The 17,729-nt window shown below is 38.1% G+C and overlaps 1 protein-coding gene across 1 annotated transcript; it reads left to right on the top strand.

Annotated features, from left to right (window-relative positions):
- Positions 1 to 6,264: 6,264 nt before the first annotated feature.
- On the top strand, positions 6,265 to 17,439 carry LOC111894204 (uncharacterized). Its single transcript, XM_023890286.1, has 3 exons — positions 6,265 to 6,459; positions 16,642 to 17,047; positions 17,102 to 17,439. Exons 1-3 carry the CDS (start codon positions 6,265 to 6,267, stop codon positions 17,437 to 17,439), a joined length of 939 nt encoding a protein of 312 aa, XP_023746054.1.
- The last annotated feature ends 290 nt before the right edge of the window (positions 17,440 to 17,729 follow it).

Here is a 17,729-nt window from a genome sequence, read left to right as displayed (position 1 = left end):
GTGAGTTTAAAATGGTATTTTTTTTCTTTATTTTTATGTGTGTGTGTATATATATATATATATATATATATATATATATATATATATATATATATATATATATATATGTAATTTATTTAACTAATTATTTTCTCTATTAGAGAGATAAGAAGGTAGGAGTTGTTCCTCCACATTTGAAGCCCTTTTTCAATGGAGAGAATCTATTGGGAGATGTGTTCTCTTTGAACCATTTCCAAATTCAACCAACCTACTAAGAGTTTCCGAGATATCAAGGATACTGATACAGTTTTAACCGCGATGATTGGATGATTCGCATAAGCACTAACACATGGTTTAATCGATGGTCCGATACTACTAATTTATGGTTTCCGGTTTATCCATTTGTTTCCTCCATCAGATCTCTACAAGACGATAGGACATCCAGAAAAATGATGATCGGTATACTAAATTGCTAATTTCTTTTTTATAATCATATTCTAAATTTTAAAATAAAAGTTAATGTTTTTTTAAATATCTTGATTGTTAGATGTTGTTGGAAAAATCATTGGGGGAAAGTAAACTACTCGCGTATGTTTGGCCATCCAAGGGCATTAAATTCGTTCACTTTGTTTCTCCAAGATGGACCGTAAGTTTATTGGTTATACACTTAAAATATATCTTTACTAACACATATTCATTAAACAAATTTTGACCATACTTTTAAATGAATAAGGTGAATATAATAAAGGTTAAGCTACATATAACGGAATGGGCACGCCACCAAATTGTGATGATCTATTATCCGTTGAAGAGAAAGTACATAATATATGCTTGTCAATTAAAGTTGGTTCATTTGGCTGCGAGTAAGTGGGATTTCTATTTTTTAAATTTTCATACTTATAGTTATATGAAATTAACTAAGTCAAACCTTTTTTTAATTATTATCCTATTTACATTAAACGTTTTAATTTCAACCGAGTAAACCAACATAGTGTTATGATGCCGGAAGCAGCTAACATTCGACTTATGCCAAGAAGAATCTTTAATTTTGTGTGAGACATTTTGTGGTTGATTTTTCATATTTTCAATGTGTGTTTGTTTAGGAATTGATCTATTTTGTTGTCAAACATTTGTTGGTGGATGTTTTTTTATTTTTATTTTTTGTGTTATTATTTTGGATTTGACCTTATATTAATTTAAGATAAATTTTTGGTGATAGTTTTGTCTAAGGTAGGTTTTATATGTTGAAATTTTTTGTGATAGTTTTACCTAACGTAGGTTTTTTGTGTTTATTTAGTGTTGACCATATATTAATTTAAGATAATTTTTTGGTGATAGTTTTATCTAAGGTAGGTTTTTAATGTTGAAAGCATTAGGTTTTAAGATTCAAATTTCCAATTCCTCTCCTACGCCACTCTTATCTTATACCTTCTAATAAATTCTTATTTTTTACATTTTTATTACAGTATGCAATGAGGATTATGGAAAAGGAAATTGAAAATCATGATGTTTGCCAACACGGTACTGATTAACAAAAAGGTATACAAACACACATGCATGTATTATATATTTACATTCTTATTATGTATATATTCATCAAAAAAATTATTATTGTATAAAACCGAAAAAGATACAATGGTAACTATTATGCAAGACAGAAGGAGAACAAAATGAGAAAGATAGCTAATGATGAAGGAACCAGCTAATCTACAACACTGTTGGCAGAGAATACATTGGAGATGGTTGAGGTCACTACTATAAGTGCGGCTCAAAAGATGAGTACTTATAACAAAGAATATTATCAACGAAGAAAGGAACAAAATAGGCTAAGAGCAGTTAGAGTATACCCCCTCCATGAGGATCTATATGATTTTGTTTACAAAAACATCCCTATGGATTTGACCTTATATTAATTTAAGATAAATTTTTGGTGATAGTTTTGTCTAAGGTAGGTTTTATATGTTGAAATTTTTTGTGATAGTTTTACCTAACGTAGGTTTTTGGTGTTTATTTAGTTTTGACCATATATTAATTTAAGATAATTTTTTGGTGATAGTTTTATCTAAGGTAGGTTTTTAATGTTGAAAGCATTAGGTTTTAAGATTCAAATTTTCAATTCCTCTCCTACGCCACTCTTATCTTATACCTTCTAATAAATTCTTATTTTTTACATTTTTATTACAGTATGCAATGAGGATTATGGAAAAGGAAATTGAAAATCATGATGTTCGCCAACATGGTACTGATTAACAAAAAGGTATACAAACACATATGCATGTATTATATATTTACATTCATATTATGTATATATTCATCAAAAAAATTATTATTGTATAAAACCGAAAAAGATACAATGGTAACTATTATGCAAGATAGAAGGAGAACAAAATGAGAAAGATAGCTAATGATGAAGGAACCAGCTAATCTACAACACTGTTGGCAGAGAATACATTGGAGATGGTTGAGGTCACTGCTATAAGTGCGGCTCAAAAGACGAGTACTTATAACAAAGAATATTATCAACGAAGAAAGGAACAAAATAGGCTAAGAGCAGTTAGAGTATACCCCCTCAATGAGGATCAGTGACAACCCTATATTTTTCCAAAAGCAATGTAACACTCAAAAGTCAAATACAATGAAAACTATTTGGAATCAACGAAATTAACCTCAAAAATAGAGTGTTCAAAATATCTAAATTGGGATGCATCAAATGTTAGATATCGTGCCAAGGTTTCCAAAAACATAAAGAACATTCGAAACCGGGTTATATTGAAGAAACTATAACCACTCAAATATTTACGACACACCCGGTAAAACACTATTTAACGTAAAAAGTGAAATTACAATAAAATGCATTTTAGCCTTAAGTATCTAAACAAAAGTTGTAGAGTTCGTTAAACTGTAAACGTACATAAAAAGATCGCCCAAATTGGACCTCGTATGAAGAAGTTACGAATTTTCTAAGTTTCGTAACAGTAGTAGAGGGCTAAAAACTCGAATTGAAGACCGAGCGATATTTAGCTAATGCAACCTAAACGAAAGTTGAAGGTCTCCACAATAGGAGTAAGATGATAAAAAGACAAACGAAAACCGACGTCGGATAAAAAAACTATGAATTTTTAACGGACTTTAGCAGTCCCGGCCTATTAAAAACATAACATTAAAAATAAAGTCAAAACTAGCCGACGGAGTCTAAATGAAAGTTGTAGAGCATAATCTCACCTATGCGTGGATATAAAGAACTCGAAAATGGAGCCCGTACGCAAAAGCTACGGAATTTAGAAGATAGAAGCCAGGATTACGCCCAACGTAATTTAGGAGTACGCACAGCGTACTCAGGTGCAGGGGCGAGTCCCATCGGCTGCAGATCTATGCCTAGCTAGACTCGATTCGTAAGCCATGACGCAAAGTTATGCCCAGCGTAACCGAAGTACGCCCAGCGTAACGCGTACGCCCAGCGTACTCGCAATTTCAGCCCTATAAATAGAAGGCATAAGCTCCGGATTTTAGCACACATTTCCCAAATTCACAGTTACTCTCACACACTTGCAAGCACCAGAGGCCGTCCCGACACCCTCGATTTCTGCACCCGAGCCCCGGACGAAGGTTCTACGCTACCGAGATCCCCGAGAAGCTCGAAGACGCAGCTTTCCGCGGTTGAAGTTCTGCTCGACTCTAGTCCCACTCTCTTCAAACCGAACAAGTGAGTTCATACCCCTACTTTTCAAGTCTTTTCATGTTTTAGGGGGGGGGGGGGGGGATACAAGTACAATACAAGAAAACGTATCGTTTTATATAAATGCAATATCTATCTTATTATTATTCGATACCAACATCTTACTTTACGTATAAAGTTAGTATATCATCAAGTTATTTTCACCAAATGGAACTTACTTTCTTAAAGACTATAATGGGTATAGTTTGCGAGTTATTCATGCATTCTTACATATACATCTTGAAAAAGGAAATACTTTCTTCTAAAGTGAAATAAATACTTTCTTATCGTAAATCTATTTATACTAAGTGATGTGAGATATTCAAACTTTAACGTACTTTTATGCATGCATTTCAAGTCCTGTATTATAAGCCATAATCTCATGGAGGGAGAGCGTGATACTTGTGTATAGATCTATACGGGATTGACAACCCCGCACCTAAACTGTTAGCTACAGTTAGACCGACTGGTCTGGGGTGACAAATGTCATAACACTACAACACCTGAAGAATGTTGTTACAGGCAGTCTGTGTCAATAGTATGGTTATAAGACTCACACGAAAGTATAAAAACAAGCTTGATTTATGAGATTCATACATTCATTCAGTATTTACATTATTTTGAGTACAAACTTATCTTTATCATTCAATTACGAAAGATACTAACGCCTTCCAACTTTGGGAACTTTTCAAACTATATATGGAAAATATTGGATTTTCTGAAAACCACGTTCATCGATTTTCTTCCATAAAGACATTCTTTTCAATACAAAACACTTATGAACTCACCAACTTTATTGTTGACATTTTTTTCGAAACCACTTGTATTTCTCAGGGAATCAGTAATACAGGTAACTACCAGCTTTTGAAGAAGGAACGCTAAGGGCATTTATTATTAAACATTTTACATCATCATATTGTAATATTCTTTTGGAAACATGTATAACGCAACAATGTACGTTTTTATTATATATATGATGGTTGTGTTACTTTCTTTACAATATTCAATTGTTATGATACTACGTGAAGTCATCTACCCCCAAATGTTTCCGCCATTCTGGTTTAGGGGTGTGACAGATTGGTATCAGAGCATTGTTTATAGTGAACTAAGTATATCGAACCACATAAGATATACAAACTATAAATGCAAAGGGGACCAAAAACCCTCTGACAAAACGTTTTCATAAACAAAATATTTTCTTTTAAAAATATACATTTTTACTCGCATGCATCGGTCTCGTATCATAACAAAATTTTCTAAAAAGTATTAAGACAAGTTGCGACACTACGATTGGGCCTCGAGGTATGTAATCAAATTGAGAATAAATATAGCCTGATCAACTATATTTATCTTGGATTTGACCAACGTACGTCGAGGAATAGTCGTAGTGGACAACAAGTCAAAAACTTTCCAAATAAAATTTTTAGACTCGCAAATTTGAAATACTATAGGGGAATTGTTATAAAATAATAGGACAATGAAAAACCTGCACACCATAAGATGTAGTTAAGCTTAGGATGCCGCTAAATAGAAATTTCTTTTCTTATAAAATTCTCATACCTCTATCCTAGTACATACAACTGGTCGGATTCCATATACCGAGAGATCCCTACTACCTAAACCAAGGCAACGACGGATGGATAGAAGAAGACCCGAAAGAAGACCCGGAGGAAACCGAAGAGGAAGTCGAAGAAGAATTCGAAGTTGAAGTCGGAGAGGAATTCGAAGTCGACGAGGAGGTCGAGGAGGAAGAAGAAGATATTGATGGAACAAACTCCGAGCCGGAAGTAATCAACCCTCCTGTCCCTCATCCTCCCGAAGTTAGACCATATCACCCAAGTCCCATTCCCATCTGGGGAAGCCACCTCTACCATTGGAGCCGTCAACTAGGTGTACGCCCTCCCTTCGGCATGTGTCAGGATTTTTACAATGTCAGTGGAGGAGGCTCAGCTGATCGAGCGCTTCCCGTCCTTGTGGGCACAATAGCCACCCAGAACTACCAGTCGGACATGCAAGCGGCCAGAATCCGTGAGGTCAATGCTGCTACACAGGGTAACGCCGCAGACATCCGTCGTCTGGACGGACTACACGAAAGTACCCAACTCCACACAGGAACGCTTCAAAACCAAATGGTGACAGCACTGGCAGAAATAAGAGAGATGAAGGAACAACAAGCAGTTCTTGAAAGGCGCCTAATGGGAGTCAAACAGTCGGATGCCGAGTCTAGCTCCAAAAGCACAACACGCCGCAAGTAGAACTTGCCCAACTCCAACAATTTTGATATAGAATAGGACCTCGGATAAAGTTTTTCTTATTTCCTTTGAACTTGTAATCGGAGGCCTCTAGAAATGTCAAATTTTCCTAAAATACGAAGCATAATGTAACACACCGTATGTGTGACATATATATAAATATGAAGTACTTCTTTACATACCTCTCGAAACTTATGGGATTATCTAAATTGTTACATCTACTTTGAACTAAAGTCAAAACAAATTACAAGATACAACTAACCCTCTAGCACACGATTGTCAAATCATTAGAAACTTATAGTGTTTCTCTACCAGAACATGCCTCCTCGTAGATCAGCACGCAGAAACTCATCTCCAACACCACCTCCACCACCTCCTCCAATTATGGATGCTGCTATGTTCCAAACTGCTGTAACCGCCGCTGTAACGGAAACGATGGCTCAAATGAACAACAACGGGTCAGGAGGAGGAACAAACAGCTGTACAAATGGCCAAAGCCAAGGCTGTTCCAGAGTATGTACTTACAAAGACTTCACCAACGGAAAACCTATTCCCTTTTATGGGACTGGGGGAGTGATGGCTCTATCCCAATGGATAGAGAAAACGGAAGTTGTATTCAAAATTTGCGCTTGCCCTGAAGAAAGCAAAGTAAAATTTTCCGCTTTTACTTTCTCCGAACGAGCCCTAACGTGGTGGAACGACCATGTCAAGGCACTAACCCTAGTAGTGGCGAACTCCATGGGTTGGGAAAATCTGAAACGAATGCTCCTACGAGAGTACTGCCCAAGAGGTGCGATTCAGAAGCTTGAACAGGAACTGTGCGGCCTTACGATGGTAGGTTCGGACATCGTGGACTATACCAACAGATTCAGTGACTTGATAATACTTTGCCCAGGAATGTTGATCCTGGAAAGCCAAAAGGTGGAAAGGTATATCTGGGGACTATCACCCCAACTTCGAGGGAGTGTGTTAGCCTCCAAACCCATGACATTCGACAGCGCCAAAGAACTGGCGCAATCTCTCGTTGATCATGGTGTCTGTCAAGGCGTCACGGCTATCGTCGCTGAACCAACCAAAGGGAACAACAACAAAGATAACAATGCCAACAACAACAGCAAGAAGAAATTCTGGAACAAGAGAAAGGGGCAAACTTCGCAAGAACCTTCAAAGAAACAAATGGTGGCGGTTCATGCCGCTACTGCTCCCACTACAACTCTTGCTACCCCTACGCCAACAAAACAATATGTTGGGAACTGCCAAAGTGCAGCAAATGCAACTACCATCACCACAGTAATTGCCGCGAAATGCACTGTAAAAACTGCGACAGGAAAGGGCACACTGCCCATTTTTGTAAGGCACCGACACGACCAATCACTCAAGTTCCTGATACTGGGATAAGCCAGGCATGTTATGGGTGTGGAGAAACCGGGTACTTCAAGAGGGATTGCCCCAAGACAAAGAATGTTGGTGGTGTTGGGAGAGTGCTGGCAATAGGTCAAATTGAAGCAATAGCTGACCCCACGGTGGTTACGGGTACGTTTCTCCTCGACAACATTTATGCATGCAGACTCTTTGACTGCGGTGCGGAGAGAAGTTTTGTGAGTCATAAATTCAAACATCTACTTAATCAAAAACCCCAACCACTCAATAAAATATTCACTGTAGAAATGGCAAACGGTAAAACGGAAAGCGCAAGCGATATGTACGTAGGGTGCAAATTAAATTTAAACGAGCACTTATTTCAAATCAATCTTATGCCCATTTCGATAAGAAGTTTTGATGTCATCATCGGTATGGACTGGTTAAGTCTTCACCATGCCGATATACTTTGTCACGAAAGGGTCGTTCGCCTCAATCTGCCAAACGGCGAAACTCTTGTCATTTATGGTGAAAAACCTAGTACAAAATTACAAATCATCTCCTGTGTTAAAGCACAAAAATATCTTCGCAAGGAATATCATGCCTTTCTAGCCCACGTAGTAGACCAGAAACAAGAACCGAAGAACATTAAAGACATTCCAGATGTCTGCAACTTCCCAGACATCTTCCCAGAAGATCTTCCAAGGATCCCACCAGAATGCCAAGTCGAGTTCAGAATCGACTTAATTCCCGGAACTACTCCAGTAACAAAGTCGCCTTACCGTCTAGCCCCAACCGAGATGCAGGAACTGTCCAGTCAATTAAACGAGCTGTTGAGCAAGGGCTTTATCAGACCGAGCTTCTCACCATGGGGAGCACCGGTCCTATTCGTGAAGAAGAAGGACGGATCTTTTCGCATGTGCATCGATTACCGGGAACTGAACAAACTCACGATCAAGAACCGATATCCCCTACCGCGCATAGACGATTTGTTCGACCAACTACAGGGAGCAAGCTACTTCTCAAAAATCGATCTAAGATCCGGTTATCACCAACTGCGAGTGCTGGAAGGAGACATCCCCAAAACGGCATTCCGAACACGCTATGGTCACTACGAGTTTGTAGTGATGCCCTTTGGATTGACAAATGCACCAGCAGTGTTCATGGACTTAATGAACCGGGTATGTCGTCCCTTCCTGGATAAATTCGTGATCGTGTTCATAGATGATATACTCATCTATTCAAGAAGCAAGGAAGAACACAACCAACACCTCTGCCAAGTCTTGGAAACATTGAGGGCAGAAAAGCTATATGCAAAATTTTCAAAGTGTGAGTTTTGGATTCAGGAAGTAGATTTCATAGGTCACGTGGTAAGCAAAGAAGGGATACATGTGGATCCTTCTAAGATCAAGGCAACAGAAAATTGGATGATCCCAAGAACCCCAACAGAAATCCGGCAATTTTTGGGACTCGCCACATATTACTGAAGGTTTATACAAAACTTTTCGAAGATTGCTAAGCCACTTACCACCTTGACTCAGAAGAGCGTGACCTTCGACTGGGGAGAAAAACAAGACATCGCGTTTCAAACACTAAAGCGAGCCTTATGTAGTGCGCCCATTCTAACCTTACCAGAAGGAACAGAAGACTCCGTGGTCTATTGTAATGCGTTAAACCAAGGACTTGGGTGTGTCCTGATGCAACGAGGGAAGGTCATCGCCTACGCCTGAAGACAACTAAAGACGCACGAAGTAAACTACACAACGCACGATCTCGAGCTAGGAGCAGTCGTTTTCGCTCTAAAGATATGGAGACACTATCTCTACGGCACGAAATGTACAGTCTTCACCGATCATAAAAGTCTCCAGCATATCCTCAACCAGAAAGAACTCAACATGAGACAAAGACGGTGGGTAGAACTACTAAACTATTACGAATGCGAAATTCAATATCATCCCGGAAAGGATAACGTGGTGGCCGACGCACTCAGCTGGAAGGAATACTCGGGCCGCAGAGTGAAGTCTCTAACTATGAAAATCCACTCACACATGTCCACACAAATCAGGGAAGCCCAAGTAGAAGCCTTAAGATCTGAAAATGTGACAGGGGAAGCCTTAAGGGGAATGGATAAGAAGCTTGAAGTCAAGAATGATGGAGTTCGTTACTTCATGGATCAGATCTGGACACCGAAGTTCGGCGGATTCAGAGAAGTCGTCATGAACGAAGCCCATAAGACATGATACTCCATACATCCTGGCTCGGATAAGATGTATCTCGACCTCAAGAAACTGTACTGGTGGCCGAACATGAAGGCCGAAATTGCTACCTACATGAGCAAATGTCTGACGTGCGCCAAAGTCAAGGTGGAATACCAAAAGCCCTCGGGATTGTTGCAACAACCAGAAATACCCGAACGAAAGTGGGAGCGGATAACCATGGATTTCATAACCAAATTACCCAAGACAGCAAGCGGGCACGACACCATCAGGGTGATCGTCGACAGGTTAACTAAATCAACGCATTTCCTACCAATCAAAGAAACGGATAAATTGGAGAAACTAACTAGAACATACCTCAGGGAGATTGTATGGCTACATGGTGTGCCCATATCCATTATCTCGGACCGAGATAGTAGATTCACCTCAAGGTTCTGACAGTCGCTGCAAAAATCTCTAGGAACAAGACTAGACATGAGTACTCCTTATCACCCGCAAACTGACGGCCAGAGTGAGAGAACCATACAAACCCTAGAAGATATGTTGAGATCTTGCATAATCGATTTTGGCAAAGCATGGGACACCCATCTACCCTTGGTCGAGTTCTCGTACAACAATAGCTACCACACTAGCATCAAGGCTACCCCATTTGAATCCCTCTACTATACGGCCGTAAATGCAGATCGCCTCTGTGCTGGGCTGAAGTAGGGGACACGCAACTAGCAAAAGGGCAAGCAACAGACAACACACTCACTGGGCCAGAAATTATAAGGGACACTACGGAGAAGATTGTTCAGATCCGGGAACGACTGAAAGCATCAAGGGACAGACAAAAGAGTTACGCAGATAAAAGACGAAAACCCTTGGAATTCCAGGTTGGAGACCGTGTCCTACTAAAAGTCTCGCCCTGGAAAGGGTTAATACGTTTCGGAAAGCGTGGGAAACTGAACCCAAGATACATTGGACCATTCGAGATCCTTACCAGGATCGGTCTAGTGGCTTACAAACTTCGATTACCTCAGGAACTCCACAACGTACACTCTACCTTTCACGTATCAAACCTAAAGAAGTGCTTGTCCGATGAGACCCTTGACATCCCTCTGGACGAAATTGTAATAAATGAGAATCTCCAATTCGTAGAAGAACCAGTAGAGATCATGGATCGGGAAATTAAAAGGACTAAACAAAGCCGCATACCTATTGTAAAGGTCCGCTAGAACGCCAAGCAAGGACCTGAATACACCTGGGAACGCGAGGATCAGATGAAACAAAAGTACCCGTATCTCTTCCCTAACCTGTAAACTCAGTCTTAGATTAAATTTCGAGATCAAATTTTTTCTAACAGGGGGAATGATGTGACAACCATATATTTTTCCAAAAGCAATGTAACACTCAAAAGTCAAATACAACGAAAACTATTTGGAATCAACGAAATTAACCTCAAAAATAGAGTGTTCAAAATATCTAAATTGGGATGCATCAAATGTTAGATATCGTGCCAAGGTTTCCAAAAACATAAAGAACATTCGAAACCGGGTTATATTGAAGAAACTATAACCACTCAAATATTTACGACACACCCGGTAAAACACTATTTAACGTAAAAAGTGAAATTACAATAAAATGCATTTTAGCCTTAAGTATCTAAACAAAAGTTGTAGAGTTCGTTAAACTGTAAACGTACATAAAAAGATTGCCCAAATTGGACCTTGTATGAAGAAGTTACGAATTGTCTAAGTTTCGTAACAATAGTAGAGGGCTAAAAACTCAAATTGAAGACCGAGCGATATTTAGCTAATGCAACCTAAACGAAAGTTGAAGGTCTCCACAATAGGAGTAAGATGATAAAAAGACAAACAAAAACCGACGTCGGATAAAGAAACTATGAATTTTTAACAGACTTTAGCAGTCCCGGCCTATTAAAAACATAACATTAAAAATAAAGTCAAACCTAGCCGACGGAGTCTAAATGAAAGTTGTAGAGCATAATCTCACCTACGCGTGGATATAAAGAACTCGAAAAACGGAGCCCGTACGCGAAAGCTACGGAATTTAGAAGATAGAAGCCAGGATTACACCCAACATAATTCAGGAGTACGCCCAGCGTACTCAGGTGCATGGTCGAGTCTCATCGGCTACAACTCTATGCCTAGCTAGACTCGAGTCGTAAGCCATGACGCAAAGTTACGCCCAGCGTAACCGAAGTACGCCCAGCGTAACGCATACGCCCAGCGTACTCCGGTAGTACGCCCAGCGTACTCACAATTTCAGCCCTATAAATAGAAGGCATAAGCTCCGGATTTTAACATACATTTCCCAAATTCACACTTACTCTCATACACTTGCAAGCACCAGAGGCCGTACCGACACCCTCGATTTCCGCACCCGAGCCCCCGACGAAGGTTCTACGCTACCGAGATCCCTGAGAAGCTCGAAGACGCAGCTTTCCGCGGTTGAAGTTCTGCTCGACTCTAGTCCCACTCTCTTCAAACCGAACAAGTGAGTTCATACCCCTACTTTTCAAGTCTTTTCATGTTTTAGGGGGGGGGGGGGGGGAATACAAGTACAATACAAGAAAACATATCGTTTTATATAAATGCAATATCTATCTTATTATTATTCGATACCAACATCTTACTTTACGTATAAAGTTAGTATATCATCAAGTTATTTTCACCAAATGGAACTTACTTTCTTAAAGACTATAATGGGTATTGTTTGCGAGTTATTCATGCATTCTTACGTATACATCTTGAAAAAGGAAATACTTTCTTCTAAAGTGAAATAAATACTTTCTTATCATAAATCTATTTATACTAAGTGATGTGAGATATTCAACTTTAACGTACTTTTATGCATGCATTTCAAGTCCTGTATTATAAGCCATAATCTCTTGGAGGGAGAACGTGATACTTGTGTATAGATTTATACGGGATTGACAACCCCGCACCTAAACTGTTAGCTACAGTTAGACCGACAGGTCTGGGGTGACAAATGTCATAACACTACAACACCTGAAGAATGTTGTTATAGGCAATCTGTGTCAATAGTATGGTTATAAGACTCAAACCAAAGTATAAAAACAAGCTTGATTTACGAGATTCATACATTCATTCAGTATTTACATTATTTTGAGTACAAACTTATCTTTATCATTCAATTACGAAAGATACTAACGCCTTCCAACTTTGGGAACTTTTCAAACTATATATGGAAAATATTGGATTTTCTGAAAACCACGTTCATCGATTTTCTTCCATAAAGACATTCTTTTCAATACAAAACACTTATGAACTCACCAACTTTATTGTTGACATTTTTTTCGAAACCACTTGTATTTCTCAGGGAATCAGTAATACAAGTAACTACAAGCTTTTGAAGAAGGAACGCTAAGGGCGTTTATTATTAAACATTTTACATCATCATATTGTAATATTCTTTTGGAAACATGTATAACGCAAAAATTTACGTTTTTATTATATATATGATGGTTGTGTTACGTTCTTTACAATATTTAATTGTTATGATACTAAGTGAAGTCATCCACCCCCGAATGTTTCCGCCATTCTGGTTTGGGGTTGTGACAAGATCTATATGATTTTGTTTACAAAAACATCCCTATGGAACATCGTGTCTTCAAAGCTCAGAATCCTTGTGTTCATTGTGGAGCAAAACGAATACAATTTGAATTCCCTACCTTTTGTTGCAAGAGTGGGAGGATAAGACTAGCATACTCCCTTATTCCCACATAATTGCTCCAACTATTCACAAAGCAAGATCGACTAGAAGAAGTTTTCAGGTACAACATAAGGGCGTACAACTCAAATTTTTCATTCACATCATTGGGTGTCAAGGTAGATAAAGAATTGGCGACTATGACTTATGGAGTGTATACTTTTTGTGCGCACGGAACATTCTATCATAATATTGATCAGCTAATTCCAAGGGAAGGCGAGTCGAAGTACTTGCAGTTATACTTTTATGATGGTCAAAATGAATTATCAGAGAGATAGATAGATAGATAGATAGATAGATAGAGAGGTAAGCACCCGAATGTTGATAAAAAATAATTGAAAAACTTATTCGTATTCTTTCTTTGAACCCATATGTTAGAAAATTTTGACGTCTTTCAGATCTAGGTCTGCTTGAAAATTATAGAGCGACTCTGAATCAGTGAAACTTGACCAGAGGGTGTACAATAAGCCAACCACATCTGAGGCGTGAATGCTATTACTTATCTTTATGTTATTTAAAATAAAATGTGTCATATTTATTATGAAAGATATACAGATTATTCACGTTATTAAACCACACATTTACATAGGTTGCTGGTATTTGGGTTGAAGGCAATGACAACACACTGCATATAAGAGAAGTATTATTGTGTATGGTAGGTCAGACCATACTAAAACAATTCAACATCACTATGGTTATTATGATCCATTGTCTTATCCTTTATTCTTTCGCAACGGAGAGTTTGGATGGCATCATAAAATACCAAGACAGGGAGTCTCCATAGATGAGATTATTACTGAAAATGAAAACGTTGGCGAGGATTTTGAAGGTATGCCTTAAATTATATTTTACATTTTTATTACAAATAACAACTATTACCTTATGCATACACATAAAAAAAATTTATAAGTATAATGTAAATTATTATATCGCACATTCTAATTCAATAAGTGGGAGAATACTGTAACTATGTGCGAGTACTATTGTTACAAGTTCCAGATACGATCAAATCATAACGTGATTCTGTTGGGAGGGAGATTGTTCCAACAATTTATGGTAGATACGTACATAAAGGTTGAGACTTCACTTTGGTTTTTTGTGAAAAAAACCAAACCAAAATCAGAGCTGATTTATACCAAAGTATTGTTGAATGCTTTAATGCCGGTGAGGGTCAAACAAGTATGGTTAGACAACGAGTTGTGTTACCTTCAAGTTTCATCGAAGGCCCACGTGACATGCGAAATCAATTTCTGGATGCCATGATCTTAGTTCAAGAGGATGGGAATTCCTTACAATGACATGCAACTCAAATTGGAAAGAAATTGTAGATGAGTTATTGCCCTAGACAAACAGCTCAAGATCGACCAACTCTTGTTGCAAGAGTTTTTTGTGCTAAATTAGAGGATCTCAAGGTACAATTGTTGAAGAGGAATATCATTGGTGAGGTAGGAGCACATGTATATGTGGTAGATTTTCAAAAGCGTGGATTGCCAAATGTATATTTCTTCCTAATAATGAGATATGCACATAAGATGACCAATCCAGACGATTATTATAAAATCGTGTGCGCCGAAATTCCAGATCCAATTACGTATTCCGAAATGCATGATCTGGTTAAAAATCATATGATTCATGGTCCTCGTGGTAGTTTACAAGAAAAAAGTCCACATATGGAGGGTGTTCCCAAAAAATGTCGTTTCAGGTATCCTAGGAAATTCAACGACAAAACATCACAAGGTGAATATAAGCATTGCAAAGTTGGATAATAGATGGGTGGCTCCATACAGCCCAAAGTTGCTAATGATGTTAAATTGTCATATCAACATTGAGGTTTATTCGATATAAAATCTGTGAAGTACATCTTCAAGTATGTTTATAAGGGTCATGATAAATAAGTTATCCATATTGATCAAGACAGACAAAATGACACGATTAATGAAATACGCAGGTTTCAAGATGTGCGTTATGTATGCCCCCCTTAGGCGATTTGGCGGATTTTTAGCTTTCCACTTTCTCAGATCCACCCTTGTGGATGGCTTTGCAAATACATCTACCAAATCAACAGTTAGTTAGGTTCAAATATGGTGATAGAATGGAAGATATTGTTGAAAGGGAGAAAGATAAGAATTCAACTTTTATGGCATTTTTCGAGAAGAATAAAGAAGACTCCAATGCTAGAAAATATATGTACAAGGATTTCCCCAAACATTTTACATGGAATTTGAGCACACATCGTTGGAGTCCCCGAAAACTAAAATCAATGATAGGAAGACTGGTTTATGCTAATCCAGCTGAAGGAGAGAGGTACTACCTACGCCTGCTTTTATGTCATATTACTGGGCCTACTTGCTTTGAAGATATATACACAATCAACGGTGTATTACACCCTACATTTCAAAATACGGCTCTTGAGAGAGGATTAATAGACACTGATGATAACTTGTCCCAATGTCTTGCAGAGGCTTCCTTATTTCAATTCCCCAATACCCTTAGAAGGCTATTAGCTACGATATTGATTTTTTGTGAACCGGGCGATGTTCGTAAGTTATGGTGTGACAACTATGATTCTTTTTCTGAATATTATAGGAAATAATATGTGTGTTCTGAACGAGTCCAAAATATGGTCCTCATCGACATCAGAGTCTTCCTACAATCTTTGGGAAAGAAACTTAGTGATTACGGTCTTCTAGATGTGAATGAAGACATTAATTTACAAGCAAGAGGTTGTCGTGAGGTGCAAGAAGAATAATCTATACTTGTGGAAAACAAAGACTTACATACAAAAGAATCTCTCAATCCTAACTGGAAATTCGCATATGATGAGATAATGAGGCGCATGGAAGAAAACATTATGGGTATGTTCTTCATAGATGGTCCTGGTGGAACTGGAAAGACGTTTCTGTACAGAGCTTTATTAGCTAATATTTGTGCCCATGGTCTCATTGCACTTGCGACAACTACGTCAGGTGTTGCGGCTAATAACATGCCAGGACGGAGAACAGCCCACTCGAGATTTAAAATTCCCCTTAATCTTGAAAATAACTTGACGTGCAAAATAAATAAACAAAGTGGGGCAGATCATCTACTTCGTGAGGCAAAGGTAATCATATGGGATGAAGCATCAATAGCTTAGAGGAAAGCAGTGGAGGCAGTTGATCGAACAATGCAAGACATCACAGGTGAGAAACTCTCGTTCGGTGGAAAGATAATGATTATGGGAGGTGACTTTAGACAGGTGTTGTCGGTTGTAAAACATGGCACGCGAGCACAAATTGAAGACTCTAGCTTACGAATGTCACCTCTTTGGCCATCGATTTAAAGGCTTCGGTTAACTATCAACATGAGAGCAGTAACCGGCCCATGGTTTTCAAATTTTTTTATACAGGTCGGTGATGGAAATGAGGAAACAGTGGACGAGAGCTTTATTCGCATACCTGATGACATGGATATTAAATACACTAATAAAGCTAACTCAGTGGATGCTCTTATTGATGCAATCATTCCTTCTTTGCAATTCAATGAAGATGATTCAAAATTTATCATTTCTAGGGTAATATTGACAACTAAAAATGAAAGTGTTGATGAGATAAATGACCAAATGATCGAGCGGTTTTCAGGAGAGAAAAAAGTTTGCTACAGTTATGATGAAGCGGAAGACTATAGTAATAACTTATATCTGACGAAGTTCTTGAACTCGCTGAATGTTAGTGGTCTTCCCCCTCATTATCTTTGGTTAAAAATTGGTTGTCCAATGATACTATTACGAAATATCGATCCTTCGAATGGATTACGTAATTGTACCAAATTGATATGTAGAGCTTTCTAGCAAAATGTCATTAATGCAGAAATAGTTGTTGGTCAGCATGCTGGAAAAAATGTGTTTTGGCCAAGAATTCCTCTATGTCTGTCTAATGATGACATGCTCCCATTCAAATTGAAGAGAAAGAAATTTCCACTTCGCCTCATTTTCTCGATGACGATCAATAAATCTCAAGGACAAACAATTCCAAACATGGGAGTTTATCTACCAGAATCGGTATTCTCACATGACCAACTTTATGTGGCCTTATCTAGAGGAATATCGCGTGTTGATACAAAGGTATTAGTAAAGCCAGAAAAAAGGTTCGATCATGATGCAATCTACACATCAAATGTAGTGTACAAAGAAGTCTTATATGATTAATAAGGTATAATTAAGAACTCATTATTTTAAAATTGTTACAATATGTATCGTGTAAAATCATTAGATGTGTATTATAGAGCATGTCATTATATTTATGCATTGACTTTTATCTATTGGTGCTCTAAAAGAACAAACATGCATGAATGTAGATTTAATATTTATAAGGAAGTAACACGTACATTTATTTCTCAACGTTTAATTGTAGAAATGAAAGAATTATCAATATTTTGTATCTTGTTTTTATGGTTTGATCAAATTGCCACAAGGAAACTATTCAACGAAATGAGATA

Source organism: Lactuca sativa, chromosome 6 (assembly GCF_002870075.4).
Source record: "Lactuca sativa cultivar Salinas chromosome 6, Lsat_Salinas_v11, whole genome shotgun sequence".
NCBI classification, from domain to species: domain Eukaryota; kingdom Viridiplantae; phylum Streptophyta; class Magnoliopsida; order Asterales; family Asteraceae; genus Lactuca; species Lactuca sativa.
This window is presented reverse-complemented; position numbering and strand designations above follow the sequence as displayed.